At 41.9% G+C, this 17,960-nt stretch overlaps 1 protein-coding gene across 1 annotated transcript in view; it reads left to right on the forward strand.

Moving 5' to 3' along the window:
- Positions 1-2,330: 2,330 nt before the first annotated feature.
- The window catches only part of SBNO1 (strawberry notch homolog 1), a 43,115-nt gene continuing 27,485 nt past the window's right edge, over positions 2,331-17,960 (forward strand). The window contains exons 1-5 of the mRNA XM_065417646.1: positions 2,331-2,433; positions 12,350-12,477; positions 13,452-13,556; positions 14,492-14,801; positions 16,809-16,909. Of these exons, the coding sequence (XP_065273718.1) occupies positions 12,352-12,477; positions 13,452-13,556; positions 14,492-14,801; positions 16,809-16,909 (642 nt within the window). The 5' untranslated portion in view covers positions 2,331-2,433; positions 12,350-12,351. The remainder of the gene's footprint in view (positions 2,434-12,349; positions 12,478-13,451; positions 13,557-14,491; positions 14,802-16,808; positions 16,910-17,960) is intronic.

Below are 17,960 nucleotides of genomic sequence, written 5' to 3' on the forward strand. Positions count from 1 at the left end.
AATATTAATATGGCATATGCCAGGAACAAACATGCAATCTTAATGATATAAACTAATATTCAGTCTTTCATTATCTGATCACATACAATTTTCAATATGCAAAAGTTAAGGTTCCCATAGCAATGTTAACTCAGTCATATTGCACATACGTAATATTTTCTATTCCTTTTTTTCTGTTTAAATGTGAAGCTTAATACATTTTATAACAAGCTGCAATACATAAGACACAACACTAATATATGGATAACTTTAGCTATATGATTAAGTGCTGTATATGCTGAAAGTTTAAAAATATGTTTTGTGGTCAGAGTTAAGGTTATTTTTGGAATGGGTAAAATGATTTTTTCACATCAGTAATGTAGCTAATCAAATATGTGAAATGTAAGATTAATATTTATACAATTTACCCTAACTAGTCATTTTCATCCTTTATATTCTCATTTGTATTGTGCAAAAATTGAATACTTACATATAATGAAGGAGTAAGCATCACTGAATATTTTTAGTCATTTTATAATAATGCCTATATAAAGATGTTAGCAATATATTTTATGGCTCCTCAGTTCACATTAAAGATAAATAACTTGCATACTTCTTAAATGTTCAAATGTTAAATTGCAATATTTTTGTTTCAGAATTTGGATAAACATCATTATTCATTGTAGCAATCTTAACAGTAAGTTAACAAAGGTTTGTGGTGCCTACTTTTTTTTTTTTTTAAATAAAAGGAGGCCTGAAAACTAAAATAAAGATGTCATAAAAAGACATGTCAGCACATAAAAGTTTTCAAGCATACTGGGCTCATTGCAGTTTGTGTAGACAATTTTATGCATCAGGCTAGTAGTTGTCTGTAGAGAAAACTTGATGTGCCAGGCATATAGTTTTGTTTTTTTAATAGTAAGGCTCTTAAGGTCTGTGACAGAGTAGCAGAGACTGCCCTCATCACAGAGCCCTTGAGCTGGGCAGGAGTCCTCCAATTCATGAGAAGAAACTTCCTAAGAGAAAAACAGCAGTGAGAACTGTGGACTTAAGCCAGGAAGTCTGTAGTTCAGGTGATCATGGCAGTGGGAAGTAGTTCAGTAGGATCTTGGCACCGATCCTACTAGACTGCTGAAAGTTTTATGCCTCTAGAGGTAAAGAGCAACTAACATGACCACGTGTTATGCACCTAAAGAATATAAGGGAGGCCCGGTTTTGTAACCACATAAGCAATAATACACCTTAGCCACGGAGTGGGGACCGTAGAGGGGCCTAACTTGCACTGATGTAGTGTTCACTGGACATGCAGGGTGCCAGGCATGTGCCAAGCAGGAGCAGAGGCTGCAGGGATAGCAACTGCCTGGGAGGCGTAAGAGAAGGCAGCTGACTCCCCGCTGACCCACGCACCTCTCCCGTCCTCAGTTTAGCAGCACCAGGTATAAGCAGACTAAGCAACTGGTTAGGGCCCTGAGCAGCTCGAGGGGAGGGCTGGGCTATTGGCTTTTTGAGGATGTGTGTGTAGGGGTGGCAAATATTCCTGTGTAGGGCCCCCAATGGGCTAGCACCGCCTCTGCAGCTTAGCATGCTGCACCCCCCGTCCTATAGGCCTGCTCAGTGACAGTAACCCCGCCGCAGCTCTGCCAGGCCCGGCCGCCGCAGCACTGAAGACCACCCAGGCAAGGAACCTGTGAGGTGCACGGGCTGCACGAGCTCAGGGCCCCATCAGGGCCAGCCTGGGCCCACCCGCGCATGCGCTCATCCTCTCTAAGGCCCTCATTGACGCTAAACTGTGCGCACGCGCCTAGCCCTACACCCGTGACCTCATCATCATGGCTCTGGTTCAGACCCTTCTCCCATCCTGCCACGCGCAGAAGACGACAGCGCCTCCGCCTTTCGTACGCACGCCAACGGCCGCCAGCGTAGGGAATCACGTGACTCCTAGCTGCCGACTTCTCGCTCTCCCCTCCCCCACCCACCGAAAACTGGGCCTGCACCGACATTCTCATCTACGGCAACTACCATGGGCTAGTCCGGACAGAAGAAGTCGGGCCCCGGGGAGCTCCTTCTACCGGACCAGGAATTTCTTCCCTTACCCCAGGCTCTACTACTGGCGCTAAAGGCACCACGTCACGTGATGGGAGAGAACGCGGGGAGAAGAAGAGATGGCCACTCCTCTGATGGGAGGGGCAATGAGAACAAGTCAGGTGGTACAGAGCGCCCGCCCGCGACGCGACATACTGGTGTCACGTGGATGTGGCGCGCGGCATACGGCGGGAGGAGGGGCGCCAAGCGGTGAGGTCACGTGTTGCGGCGCCGCCGCCGCCGGCCCTTAGCCCCTCCTCCACGAGAGGGGAGGCAGGGCGGGCAAACATGGCGGCGGTGAGTTAGAAAGCGTCGGACGGCGGGGCTAGCGGCGGATACTTCCAGGAGCGGCCGTGGAGGGATCGAGAGAGAGTGAGTCCCGCCCTACCCTCTTGCCCGATACCGCGGGGGGCCTACCCGGCCGCCTCAGGCGGTCCCTGCTCGACGGGGCCGCGGCACTCGCGGGGATCCCCCCTCAGCTCCCGGTCTGGGCAGCCACGCACCGAGCGGGGCCAGGCATTGTCCCGCGGCCTCCCCCACTCTGGCCCCACACCGTGCGGGCAGGAGGCCCTTTGAGAGAGTCACGCGGGGTAGGGAGCGGTCGGTGCCTAGGCATTGTCTGGAGGTGGGGACTCAATGGGGAGGGGGATGTAGGTCGCCCTTGCAGCCCCTTCCTCTAAGCCTGCCCCCCAACCCGAGCAGCCGGCCCCGCAGTGACTAGCTCCCCCAGAGTGTCCCCTTGCCGGCAGGGACGCTGCGCCCCCCCCCCCCATGCCCCTCTGAAGTCTTGCTTGGTGGAGGGCGCTAATCGCTCCAGCGGGGAGGCGTGTGGGGGGAGGGGGTTGCTATAGGCGGTGTGGGGCCGGCTCGCACTGTTACTGCTGCGGGGGTCACTGCCCCAGAAATGAGCGAACTTTCCTGCTATTGGCTCGTAACACGTATCTGTATGGCGAAGTTTCAGCTCCTGGGTTTATTGAAATAGTCTCGTAGGATCCGGTGGATAACGGCAGAGAAAACTTGTGGCCCTTATAACGTGGCGGGGCGAGGTCCCCCCCACCCCCGTTTTCTGGTTGGTTAAGCAAAATGGCCTCATTATCTAATATTTCTAACCACTGTCGTTGTGTGTCTCTTTAATCGCTTGGTTAATTGTTACAAATAGAGCCTCTCTAGCGACGGGAGAAGACTAGCTGGAAAAGATGTCTTTGGTACTTCATTGGCTTTAAATGTTGTATTTGTAGAATCTCCTACTATCTCTGTAAGCTTAATGCTGCTGTTAAGGGAATTCTTAAGGTGTTGGAGAGCTGAAAACAAAAGTAGTTTATGGGACGCAATTACGCAGCCAATTCTAACCCAACCCGGAAGTTTATGTCCTGAACACGTGTTTGTGGGCAAGGTTAGGAGGCTGAGGATTGCTGACCCTTTAGTGAGAGGAACCTGTTCGTTAATGTTTGTGTGAATAGCGAGCAAAGTGCTCAAGGGTCCCTGCGACCAACTGGGATCAATGGTGGGATTGAATGCTACAAACAATAACGATTAACGAATGAGCCCCAAGGTCCGGTTAACTCTGACAGCACACCACAAACAAAGGTTGCTAAGGAGAGTAATCACTTAACATGGAAATGCTCTTAAACTTTGTTGAGAAGAGAGGCCTCATTTTTGTTCAGTCACAATGATTTTTAAAAATATTGATGATATCCCAGCCTTTTTATTCGAGGAGGAAGTTACATCTGTTAAAAAGTTTTCTGAAATAGATACATTCTTAGAAGGTCATGTATCCTGTTAAAGAATGGGCTAATCAGTTGAAGTGTGAAGGGATACAGTTTAAAATTATCTGACAAATTTACAAATCTCGTTTATTTTTCTGTTTTATTTAGGCTACTCATTGCATTTTATATTGCTTAATAGGTTTCTTTTAGTTTTCATTAACTAATACAGTGGGACAGTATTTAAAGTTTATAGATGTTTAAATTTCAACAATTTTCATTTAAAAAAAATTAAACTATTGAAGTTTCACAACTCTTTTATAATCCTAAATTTTTGGGGCTTGATCTGCCTGATGGAAATTGATTTATGTATACAACGGTGTATGTTGTGTTATGGTACAGTATTCGTATTGGCTTTCAAGGACACACTACATGCTTACAAGGGCCATAACTTTACCTGAATCTAAAAATGACACTCCTGAAAAATGAAAATAGGCTACATCTCCCCCACCTTCTTCCTTCCCACAAGTCTATCCCATGTTGTCTAGAATAAGTTTTCTCAACTGGTGCTAAAATGGTGTGAGAAATTGACATTAACTGTAGGTGCTTGAGGAGGGTTCCAGGGGCAGACAGCTAATTGAAAAGAACTGTCTTGTGTATCTCAGTCTATGCTAGTACTGTCTTCTGGACTGAAGTAGAGAGAGGTTGGTGACCCCCAATACTTTATTGGAGACTATCTCATTCTCCAGAATCTTACTTTTCAGTTTTTTTGTTTTTGTTTTTTTTTAATTTTAAGTATCTAGCTCATACGGAACAATTGTTATTGAGAGCTGTGAACTGGCCCATTCATTTCAATGGAGGTGCTAATTTATATGCCCAGTTACAATTTAGACATAGTTATGATGATAACAGCATGTAAGGAAAGAGAGGAGAGGGACAAAAATCAGCAGTCTGAGGCACTAATTTCTTTTTGACTCAACAATTAAATGTTGCTTGGGAGTGGGCTACCAATTTTTTTTCCCCATCCAGTGAGACATCTGAGCTTCCCCTCCTGCATGGTTGGGGATTGTTTTTTTCTGGACAGGTGGCTTCCTCCCTGGTTCTATTGGCTATGCTCCTCCCAGTGTTGGAGGCTGTCTGCAGGCTTGAGCAGACATTGCTGTATTAACTAAACTTGGGTTGCTTTCAGGATTTTCTTTGCCGCTATGATGACTAGTAATATATATATTTTTAATTGATAACTTAGATTCTGATGTCATTGCATGACACTGAGAGCCAGAGTGCTAGGCATGTGCCTATTTTTCCGTTGCCTTATTCCAGACTTGCCCCGGGGGTATCTGAACCCATTGCAGAGGAGCCAAGCCTAAGGAATTCATCAGATCTTGTATGGCGATGTTTTGAGTATCTGCACAGTCTAATGTGTGGCATCTAATTTTGGCTTCTGAAGAAGGCAGAGCTTGTGAGACCAGTGCTTTTCCCAGTTTGAGTTCTGTATGTCTTGTAGTCGTAGCAGAATTCTTGCTAATAATTCCAAGCAAATTTTACTGTGATCTTATTTTTTGACAAGGCATTTCAGATCACTTGGGGTAGTGTAAGAAATGATCTCAGGACAGATTACTATGCTGTGTATGGAAACAATTGGAGGTGGAGACGGAGAATGTTAATTGTTACAAATAGAGCCTCTCTAGCGATGGGAGAAGACAATCGGGAAAAGATGTTTGAGCTTTGGTGGTTCACTGGCTTTAAATGTTCTATTTGTAGAAACTCCTACCATTTCTGTAAACTTAATGTTGTTATTAAGGGAATTCTTAAGGTGTTGGAGAGCTGAAAACAAAAGTAGTTTATGGGACGCAATTACGCAGCCAGTTCTAACCCAACGCGGAAGTTTGTCCTGAACACATGTTTGTGGACAAAGTTAGGAGGCTGAGGGTTGCTGACCCTTTAGTGAGAGGAACCTGTTCGTTAATGTTTGTGTGAATAGCGAGCAAAGTGCTCAAGGGTTCCTGCAACCACCTGGGATCAATGGTGGGATTGAATGCCACAAACAGTAACAATTAACGAATGATCCTCAAGGTCCGGTTAACTCTGACAGCACACCACAAACAAAGGTTGCTAGGGAGAATAATCACTTAACATGGAAATGCTCTTAAATTTTGTTGAGAAAAGAGGTCTCACCTTTTTCAGTCACAATGAATTAAAAAAAAAATGGATGATAAAATCCAACCTTTTTATTTGAGGGGGAAGTTACATCTGTTAAAAAGTTCTTTCTGAAAGAGATGCATTCTTAGAAGGTCATGGATCCTGTTAAAGAATGGGCTAAGCCAGTGGTTTTCAAACTGCGGGTCATGACCAGTACTGGGTCGTGGAATGTAAGGCTCTGTGTCGCGGCGGCTCTGGTCAGCACCGCCGACCAGGCTGTTAAAAGTCCTGTCGGTGGTGCTGCCCGGCTAAGACAGGCTAGTCCCTACCTGTTTTGACACCACGCTGCACCCCAGAAGCAGCCAGCAGCAGGTCTGGCTCCTAGACAGAGGGGCCATGGGGCTCTGCGCACTGCCCCCGCCCTGAGCACCTGGACGGGGTATGGTTCCTGTGGGTGAGAGTAGCGTGGAGCCACTTGCGTGCCTCTGCCTAGGAGCCGGACCTGCTGCTGGCCGCTTCCGGAGCACAGCCCTGTTGGCAGTGCCAGGACAGGCAGGAAGCCTGCCGTAACACCCCCTTGCGCTGCTGACCAGGAGCTGCCCAAGCTAAGCCTGCATCCCAATTCCCTGCCCCAGCCCTGAGCCCCCCCCCAAACCCAGAGCCCTCTCCTGCACCCTAAACCCCTCATCCCTGGTCCCATCCCAGAGCCAGCATCCCCAGCCCAGAGCTCTGACCCTCCCCCACACCCCAGCCCAGAGCCCCCTCCAGCACCCTGAACCCCTCATTCATGGCCCCACCCCACAGCCCTCACCCCTGCACCCCAATCCTCTGCCCCAGCCCCGAGCCCCTCCCACACCCTGAGCCCCTCATCCCCACCTCTGTTGGGTCACGGGCATCAACAATTTTCTTCAACTGGGTTGCCAGGAAAAAAAAGTCTGAAAACCACTGGGCTAATCAGTTGAAATGGAAAGGGATACAGTTTAAAATTGTCTGACAAATTTACAAATCTGATTTATTTTTCACAGTTTTGTTTAGGCTGCTCATTGCATTTTTATGCAGTGTATGGTGTATTACATTTTTTGCTGTGTATGGTAGCAACTGGAGGTGGAGAGGGAGAAAGTTTGTGTGGAAGCTACAGCAAGGATTTTAGTGTTAAAGGGTGAGCAAAGGCTGTCAGCACTGTTGACAATAAGACGTTACCTTGGGTTTTTAGTATTCCACGAAGTGTGAGATGTTGGGTTCACAGGGGATATGCCATAGACATCAGTGCTTTAAATATTAGCCAGTGGCTTGGAGGGTTTGGTGGAAGCCATAGCAGATTGACTGTGGCAATTGCAAACACACAGTTGAATGCAATTTATGAATAGAGAAGTTCTAAAAATGTAATGGTATATTTAGTGTTATCTGACTTGTAGGGGGGCTTTTTTTTAAATGGAAAATCTTTCTGGGCTTGAAGTTACCACCACCCTTCTTTCCTTCTGGGGAAAAAAGTAGGCTGGACATCTGTTTCTGACTATCTTAGTTTTATGCTGCTGCTTTTGCACTTTCCACCAAGGCTAAAACAGGGAAGGTGCGAGACAAAGATTGGCAGATTGGCACGGATGTATGCCATAATAAAAATGGCATTGAGAATACTGGCAGTTGTGTTTTGTTCTTAAATCAGAAGCTTATTTTTGCATGATTTGAGAAGAAATTGGTTTATGTAATGCATAATGTTAATGAAACCCTCTTTTACTTTGAAAAAATAGTTTTGTAGTGGCACAGCACATCATACAAAATGTGTACTGAGCCATTTTTGTAGCATCTTTTTTGTTATGACAGTAACTTGGATTTTTCTTTGTGCTTTCTAGAAAAAGTGAGTTGTACCAGTGCTATCAAGGTATCTAGTAGTTGTATAACAATTTTTTGTTTTGTGCTTCAGCTTTTTTTGTGATTCTTCTAACAGGTTGGGTCTTGTTGCTTAGTAGTATTGGGATAGTTTGCAGACGACGACTTTTTTTAAAACAATATTCAACAATGAAAAATGTAGGGAACATCTTGTAATATCGTCAACTTTTTTAAAGTAACTTTTGTGTGGATTTTGGGATACAAGAAACAGCCTTTTATAGTATTGCACAACTTGAGCCACAGAGCTTGATAAAGTAACTTTTGCTTATGCTTACTAAAAAGCCTTATACTTTGTAAAAATTATGGAGTTGTATTTTGACTTGATTAGCTTAGTTTTAGGTTTGACTACATGAATGTAAGAATATAAACGATAAGGTATTAAGATGTAGCTTTTTTTCTGATGTACTTCTGTTGTGTTTTTTGGATTCTAAATTAATGCAAATCTGAGTAGTTGAAATTTATATGTTGAGCTTAGTTTTGTGGGTTAAGTTTCACAAAACAGAAGATTAGCTATTATTTATTGAATGTTTTTAACTTCAGTCACAATGTCAGGAGTTCAGTATTCCCCTAGTGTTTGCAACCAGAACACTATAACTTTATTCTGATTATTCAGGAACCAGATTACTGAAACTAACTAGTCCAGAGTCGTCCAAACTGAATGCCATGCAAGTAAACTGTTACAGTTCTTTCACTTAATCTAAATTGTTAGCAATAGATATCTTTAAGGGAATTAAAAAATGGAGGGATGTATGTGAAGGGGAGTGGCAATTGGGATGTCTTTTGGAGATTACTGTGATCATACAGCTGGAGTGCTTAAATTATCTAAGGGTGAGTATAAAACTAAACTTGGTTATTCTAAGAACATATGAATTGCTATACTAGTTCCAACTAGTGGTCATCCTTTGTAGGCCCTGCAGTAGGCAGGTATGAGATAACTTGCCCCCAGGGAAAGCTTCTTCCTAACCCTTTTAGTTGTTGGCTTAGGGTACGTCTACACTTACCGGAGGGTCCGGCGGCAGGCAATCGATGTTCTGGGATCGATCGCGTCTGGTTTAGACGCGATAAATCGATCCCGGAAGTGCTCGCAGTCGACACCGGTACTCCAGCTCGGCGAGAGGAGTACGCGGCATCGACGGGGGAGCCTGCCTGCCGCGTCTGGACCCACGGTAAGTTCGGACTAAGGTACTTCGAATTCAGCTACGTTATTAACGTAGCTGAATTTGCGTACCTTAGTCCGAAGTGGGGGCTTAGTGGGGACCAGGCCTTATACTCAAGTATGAGTATTTATATCTTCCAAAACTTTTGTTCGTTTGTTTAATATTTATAACCCAGGATATTCTTAATATACATGCTAAACTTTTAAATGTCTTGCTTTGAGTTCCACGGACTAATTGTTCATTATGTAGGAAAGTCTCTCCCCCCCTCCCCCCCATTTTGGATTTGTCCCATCTAAATCACTCCATATAGATTGAAAACTTCTGTTCACCCCATTCATTATTTTTGCAGACTTTTATCATGTCCCCTCTCACTCAACTCCAAATTAAGATAGACAGTCCCAATCTTTTCAGTTGCCTTTCATGAGATTTTCCCTGTGCTTAATCACTCTAGTCACCTGTCTCTAAACTTACTTTATTTCCGCCATCTCCTGATAGAGTTGGGGTGACCAAAACAGTATTCCAGGTGGGGACATTTTGTTGATATGTAGAATTCCATTATGATTTCCTCATTTAATCTCTCCCTGTTCACCTTTACACTGTTTGCTCTTTTGGCCACATTGAGCAGAAGTCTTCATTGAGCTAGTAACAGTGATACTCAGGTTTCTTTTCTGAATTGATAGTTTACTTAGAACCCAGTAAAGTGTATGAGTAGTTCACATTGAAGGGAATAATCTGCATTACTTGCATATGTCCACATAGAACAACTTCTTCCGCTGTGAAGTTCTCTCTGAAGTTCCTGGAACTTCTCCAGTATTGACTAAACGTTCTCTTCTGCAAACTTTGTCGCCTTGCTACTCCCACCCTCTTCCAGTTAATTTATAAATGTACCAATCACTGCCAATTCCAGTCTGGAACTTTGTGGCATTCTACTGTTAACCTTTTCTCATGATGAAAATTAACCATTTTTTCCTACTTTGATTTTTACCTTAATCCAGTTTCTAAACTGGCTACTTAGTTTTTTTAGTAGCCTCTTTTGAAGGATGGTCAAAGGCCTTTTGAAAGTTTAAATTGTCACCTTTTTCTTTTAGTAATTTATTGACTTATTCAGATAATTCTAAAAGACTAGTGAGAATTTTTCTCTGAGAAAGCAGCAGTGCTGACTAGATTTCCTCATCATGGTGTTCTAGGTATCCTATATTTAATTAAACCAAGTACAGAAGTAAGGCTTACCAGTCTGTAATTCTCCAGATCATTCTGAATGCCTTAAAGTACAATATTTGTTACTACTACAAAGTATTATAGGGTATCTGGCTTTAATGGGATTATATGGTTTTACTGACAGTTAAATCTGGATGTGTCCTCTTCAATTTGGGGCTCTCGCTGTCCTCACATTTTGGCCGTGTCTAAGTCTTGTCTATTTTTTCTGCATAACATCTCTAAGATGCAGCCTTTCTTATTCATCCCCACAATTAAAACTATCATGTAAACTCGCATCTTGATTACTGCAACATCCTCCTTTTTGGTCTTTCCAATCCAATCCAGCATGTCACCCCCTCTTTGAATTCCTCCACTGGCTCCCCTTTCTCTAACATATCAAACATATTCACTTCCAAGGCCCTTCAGTCAATCCCCATCCTACCTATTGTCTCATTTGCTGTTGAGCTGTCAATGCCAGCTTTTGCTTGTCTACTTGTTATATTTTCAAACAAGCACATTCCTGTCTTCTCCCATGCTGCCCATTTGCTTGGGCAGTTTTACCTGTAAAAAGCCGCAAAGCTATCTCATTATGCAACTCCAAAACCCTCCTAAAGCGCTCCTTCACCACGAGGCTACAAAAAAATTAACAGGCTGTTGGTGTGGTGAAATCACTGCCTGTCATATTGACCAACATTGTCTCATTGTTTCCTTGTGCTCCCCTGTCTGTGTCCATCTGTTCTCTTGTTTTATACTTAGATTGTAAGCTCCTTTAGGTAAGGGCCATCTTTTTGTTCTGTTTGTACAGCACCTAGCAGTGGGGTCCTTGACTACGGCTCCTAGACACTATGGTAATAGTTACAAACTTCATTCTTAAACTGATGGAATTTACATAATCAGTTTGTTCCGGCATGTTTTTTTGTTTTGTTTTGACACCTCAATCTTTGCCAGTACCTCTTGTATTACTAGACGAGGGTAGGTATCTCCTCAACAATGGGCAGTCTAGAACTAGGGAGCACAAGAATTTTGGATCTTTGAGCTTTGTCTGTTACCTGTTCTGGCAATTGTCAGCAGTGTAGGTGCTGTTAACCAAGTGTTTAAACATATCTTAGCTATTAGTGCAGACAAGGATAAACTGCTTAGCATTGTTTTGAAAACTTTGGATAAAACCATGTTTCTGAAACAATGCTGAATGTTTTGTCCTTTTCTATGCTTATAGCTAAACAGAGTTAAGCTACACAGTGCAGACACCTGTTGTCAACAGTAAGTAAACTCTAGGAGTGCAAGCAAGCCTATACAGAAAAGTGAGTAACTGTAATGTTTGAGCAAAAACTCAGTCCCTTTGTGGAATGAAAGGGGATATTTGTATTATGATTTCTAGTAACTGGGCTTCCCCTTTTCCCCAAAAACATGGAGTATTTGACTTCTTAAGTTTTATACCGTCCTGGAGTAAATTAACAGCTATCCTATACATGAAAAGCCCATGGCCTACGTTTTGCTCAAAGTGTCCCTTACTAATATTTGCTGACTTAATACATTAAATACAGCACTTGACCATCTATCCTGCCCACTATGCAAAAAATCCTCTCAAATTCATGTATGGTACAAAAACTAAAAGCTTATTAGTTTAGTATAAAACAAGTATTTCTATAACTACTTAAATTAACTGACTTTTCCTGAATTCTTGTCTCATTAAGCAGGTACAGAATTGTTATAGGCTAAACAAGCCAATTATTTTTAACTACTACCTAAGTACTTCTCCCTGCTTAGGCAATATGCTTTAGGGGCTGTTCTTAAAGGGACACAACATAAATTGCACTTCCATCTCACCACTTTTTGCCTACCAGTATTACTTGAAACTCCTACAATTACCAAGACAAAGGCTAGAAGAAAGCTTTTTTTCACTTTGTTTACTTTATGCATTTAATAGCATCTTGTGTATAGTTAGGTTTTCATTGGTTCCCCCGTTTATGGGGATCGTGTACGTGAGAAATATTTTTTAAATTTGGAAAATTGAGCACAAAACGACAGGAATTGTCAAGAGACTCTGGGCAGATTTAGAACCTGAAACTTGTTTTATGAAAGTGACTAATTTGACTGTGCCCTTAGAAATCAGATGATGAAATATAAAATTCTAAAGGTTTTGCAGAATAAACAATGATTACAATTGTAACTTATGCCTGTGGTCTTCTTTATTTTTGTTTTTAGAGATGGTGGAGCCAGGACAAGATCTGTTGCTTGCTGCTTTGAGTGAGAGTGGAATCAGTCCAAATGATCTATTTGATATTGACCCTGCGGACATGGGCCTTGCAACACCAGCGCCAGCTGTTCAGCAGGTTAAAAATGAGAGCCTTTTAAAATTAGCCAAGATTGCATAATATAGAATCATAGACTTTTTTTTTTTGGTTAACTACACCTCTATCCCGATATAACGTGACCCGATACAACACGAATTCTGATATAACGGGGTAAAGCAGTGCTCCGGGGGGGGGCTGCACACTCCGGTGGATCAAAGCAAGTTTGATATAACGCGGTTTCACCTATAACACGGTGAGATTTTTTTTGGCTCCCGAGGACAGCGTTCTATCAAGGTAGAGGTTTATTGTGAAAGAATGGAATTGTATGTTTTCATTGCTGTGCTGGGCTTGTGTACGGAAAAAATTGAGATGGTAATTACCCGTCTTAAATATGTATTTTAGAAATCAAAAGTACATACGTTATTGACTGAACTTGTATCAATATGAGTTATATATACTTTCTAGGGCCACAATGTCATGTACCCACACATAGAACTTCCATTGATATATCTTGCATGGTTTTCCTCTCCTCTGAAAAAAGAGAGAATTAATTTAATATTTGATTTAATCTCTATGACAACTTACACACCACAAGAATGGAACACATTTTTGGACATAGACAGGAGTGGGTGGGTGAGATTCTGTGGCCTGCGTTGTGCAGGAGGTCAGACTAGACGATCATAATGGTCCCTTCTGACCTTAAAGTCTATGATTCTATGAAAACAGTAGTCTGTCAACAGAAATGAAATTGCAAAACTCACTCAGTCTTCACGGCAGTTAACTGGAAAGGCTTTATGCTTGAAGCAATTTTGGGAGCAGAGTCAATGACTTGGTGTGCTACCATCTTGATTTCTAATAAAACCAGGATTACTAACAGGCGAAGCAAATGAGTTGGTCATTAGTTTTAACATGGGAGGGTGCGGGGGGGGGGGGGGGGAATAGTAGTAAAGGTTTTCATTCTTTTTTTCCTACTAAAACTAGTACCTGATCGTGCTTGCTTTCTTTCTCTCTAGTCAGTGCCACTTAGTGCATTAGAACTAGGCTTGGAGACTGAGGCAACAGTTGCTGTTAAACAAGAACCAGAGACTGTATCTACTCCAGCACTATTAAATGTCAGGGTAAGAGCTGACATATTTAGAGTTTTGTATGTGTAAAATAGTGAAGTGAAAAAGTGAGGAAGGCCTATAAATTGTTGGCTCTTTGCCATCCCTTCAGTATAATTCGTAATACAGTCAAATTCTTTTCTGGCTTTTTCAGTAAAACTCACTTTTGAAGGGCATGATGTGTAAGAGATGCCATGTCTTAGATCAAGCCAGATTTAAAGGGAAAAATTGTTTAAGGAAGAGCCCAGTTTCATTTCTTATGAGTACATTTAGAATAAGGATGCCATTAAACCTGATGCTTTTAGGTACCATATAGTATCCTAAATTGGGAGACTGAGAATTCTGGATGTATTATGCGGAATATAGAAGTTATGAACAAGATAATCTTTATCTTACTAGAAGATGATATAAAGTAGAAGTAGATCAATATCTGGAGGGTAGGGTTAACAAAGAATCTCCACAGAAAAAGAAGTTTTAAAATAGATACTAGTTTATTTATAAACTAACTGTGAAACCATGTTGTGCAGTGTGTAAGATTTCTCTACAACCCAAGCGTCTCCACACAGCAGATGTACTTTGTGTCTGGATGGTGAAATCCTTCTTTCTTACCTGTTCTTTTCTCTTCTCTTTGGGGAAAAAATCCTGTGGAGCTGGATCCTCCCATGAAGCAACACTCCTGCATTTTGGTAGAAGCTTCTTTCTCAGGCTTCCACATCCTGAAATAAAATGGCATTCTAGCATCAGTTAGTTGTGCGATGGAAAGATAATATTGATAGTCCACCAGCTTTAAGAACAAAAAAAACCCTCACACAGCTTAAATTGATACCTCCTGTCCTCTAGCTGAGAGGCATATAACACAAGTTTTGCTTTTTGAGTATTGTCACTTCGAGAATCATCAGGATGATGTTTTCAAAACAGGAAAATCTTACGTTTTTGTTTTTCTTTTCTAGCAACCACCATCAACCACAACCTTTGTGTTGAATCAAATAAATCAGCTTCCAACTTTGGGGACTACAATAGTAATGACAAAAACCACACCTGTGACAACTACTAGGCAGACCATCACTGTAGCAAAAATCATTCAAACCAGCACAACTACTCGACCATCGGTTGCAGCACCAGCAGTACGCAATGCCTTGACCACTACACCTTCAAAGGACCAGGTCCAGCTGAAAGATCTGCTCAAAAACAATAGTCTTAATGAACTAATGAAATTGAAGCCACCTCCGAACATTGCCCAGCCAGTTGCAACAGCAGCCAGTAAGTGATTCTTTCCCCTTCATCATGTGCATTTTGTTTCGGAAATGTGATAGTGAAATAATCTAATAAAAAGATCTTGGTGTTGGTCTTTTGGGCTCTCCGTGGAGTAACAGAGTAGAATAGCACAATAGCATTAAAACTGAGCCTAGAAAACCTGACACATGTTGGACTCCCAACTTCTCAACATTATAAAAAGAAAGTATGAAGTGGCACAAAATGATTGAATTTTTAAAAACTCAAGAACCCTTTGATATATCCTTTTAAGAAATGAGACAAACTGAAAATAAATTTTGAAATAGGACGCTGGTAAATGACTGACATTAGAAATGTTTTGTATATAGCAATTTGTTAATCTTGTTGAAGTTGCATTATTTGAACCTATGCCATTGTCTAATCTGGTGTGTGTGTGTGTGTGTGTGTGTGGTAGGGGAATACTGTCCTTAAATTATAGTCACAACCCTTTCTCTCTCTCCTTCTCAAAAAGACTTCTAGAACAAGCTAGTATTTTTGACTTCTAGCCATGTTTCTCTAAAGCATCCATTGGGGAGGGAATAAACAGAAACCTGTGCACGCGCGCGTGCACACACACACACACACAAGTGCTTCCCTCTTTTGTGTCGTATGTTAAAATCTATTGTTGTGGTGGCTAATCTTTTATAGACAATTTAGTGGTTCTCCAGTACTCCATATTTAGGGGGAAATTGTTGCAGGAATAGTTAAATGGTAAGTTACAAATATTGGGAGATCTAGTATGTGTAAATATCTGAGATCCTGTGGTGGGATAATGCCTAGGAACTTTACTACCAGCTTCACCTTGAATATAGTTGATGCTGTACTGCGGAAGTTTTTGCAAGTCTTCTATGTGGCGTAAAAATGTGGATTTCAGTGTGTGTGTGTATTTTTTATATATATAATATGTACATTTTTAAATCTCCCGCTGATTCCATGTTAATGTTCAAAGGGGTGCATTGTGAACTTGAAAGTTAAAATTTCAGGTACCACATGTCAGGAGTCTCTCAGTTTTTTGTTTTGTTTTCTGGAACGTGACATTGGTTTTGTAACACACAACTGCTGAACATATAATTCAGCTGTCCTGTGAAAGGGAAGTTTTTTTTTGTTTTGTTTTATAAAAACAGCCCAGAATCTACAGAAAGCAGACTCTTTTTTCTCTTCCCTGATGACATCTTTGCAGAAACACTTAATAGAACTTGGAAGAATGAAGCTTTACAACGGAGGATTTAAATGCTTTCTTACTATTTAACATACAGTTTTTAGCTATTTGTATTTTTATTTTACTCTTCTTACAAAAGTAACCTCTGCAAGTCTTACATTTAACTTATGCTTTTGCTTTCACATACTGGAAGTTTGAAAGATAGCTCCTTAACTAAAACTTCCACTGTATCTATCCTTGTATAAATATTTGTCTTAGATCTGTACTGTGACCCTCATCACCATTATATTCTAAAGGGAGGAAAATGAACAAATGTCTTGTAGTTGTCCATTTGTAGCATTTAAAACAATTCAGTCCAACATGTTGACTTTCTTACAGAAATAATTGTAGTGTCTCCAAAGGTGGTAAACACCACCAAACCAGGTAAGATCACTTCTCTTGATAAAACTGGGTTTGTGGTTTCCTATTAAACTGCCTTAGCTCTCACGTGAGACGGCATACTATTAAATGGCCTATATAGAGGTTTGGTGAAGGTGTCTTTTCTTTAAGTTACACTTAATAGACTCCCGCATCTCTCTCAGATATGATGGTACTGGTTAAACTAAAGCTTTAAGTATGTGTGGCTCCCTCAGAAGGAGGCAACAGGACTAATTTCAGGCACATTCAGAGTTATGTAGATAAATATATTTGGCTATTGTTCTTGAGGACGTCAGTGTACTATCAAAGATTTTAGATCTTCATTTCCAGCTACCTTGACTGTGTGATGTATAAATCAATACAACAGAGACAATGTAAGGAAAGTTATTAATTTCTGTAAAATTTAATTTTTCTTGTAGCTGATCTAAGCAATGGTGCTGTAAAGAAGGAGGCTTCTACAAAAGAAGTAACAAGAATATGGGTAAATGATGTAAAAATGAGAAGTTATTCACCTACTATGGTGAGTAGTAAGAATGAATGGATATAGTTTCTTAAATGAGTTTTACATATAAATGGCCCCAACTGTCTTTAGCTAGTTTCAGCAGTTGCTCATGGAAGCTTCCTAGGTTTCCATAACCACATAGCATATCTATCTGATTCTGAAGGAAAATTTTCCCTGGCTGCAATAGTTGTGGAGTGGTTGGTCCAAGCAGACCAGACCGCCATATCTCCAGAACAGTTTCCATATGAGCTAGGGTGGGAGTCATTTGAAGGTCAGGCATCTTTCACGAGAACCCATTGTGCATGCTGAAGGGTATCCTACCTGACCAAAGCTGATGTGCAGCTCCCTCGCTCTGCTGTTGGAAACTTCCTCTGTATAAATTTCCCTGTCATGCAGCCAGGTACACAACTCTCCACAGTTTGAGGTTGTTAATGTTTCTGTAGCAATTTGGACCAGCCTTGGGTTGTATGACCATAATGTAAACTCAGTTTCTTCTCCCATTGATATGCTGGGTGTTTAGTGAATAATTAGTACTAATACTATTGAAACATGCACTTAAATCTTACTTCAACAAGAACTAGATTCAAATGAGTCTAGTGTGTGATCTCCAGTATGGTACCTGGAAGCTGTCTGGATCTTTAATATTAAAAGAGCTATCTGATGCTGAAGGGTTTTGTCTTTAGGCACGGAGGAAGTTTCTTTTCTGCTTTAAAAAAAAAAAAGTACTTCAGGCATCTGTTGTGTAGTAGCCTGGGCCACAGGATAATAATGGGCTAATGTCATCTCTTTGTGTGTTATATTGGATACCCCAGTGGTGGGTGCATTACATATGCATACTTTCCAATACTTTGGGCTGGTCTACACTAACCCCCCCACTTCGGACTAAGGTACGCAAATTCAGCTACGTTAATAACGTAGCTGAATTCGAAGTACCTTAGTCCGAAGTTACCGCGGTCCAGACGCGGCAGGAAGGCTCCCCCGTCGATGCTGCGTACTCCGCTCGCCGAGCTGGAGTACCAGCGTCGAAGGCGAGCACTTCCGGGATCGATCCGGGGCACTTCCGGGATCG

This window comes from Emys orbicularis, chromosome 16 (genome assembly GCF_028017835.1).
Source record: "Emys orbicularis isolate rEmyOrb1 chromosome 16, rEmyOrb1.hap1, whole genome shotgun sequence".
Lineage (NCBI taxonomy): Eukaryota > Metazoa > Chordata > Testudines > Emydidae > Emys > Emys orbicularis.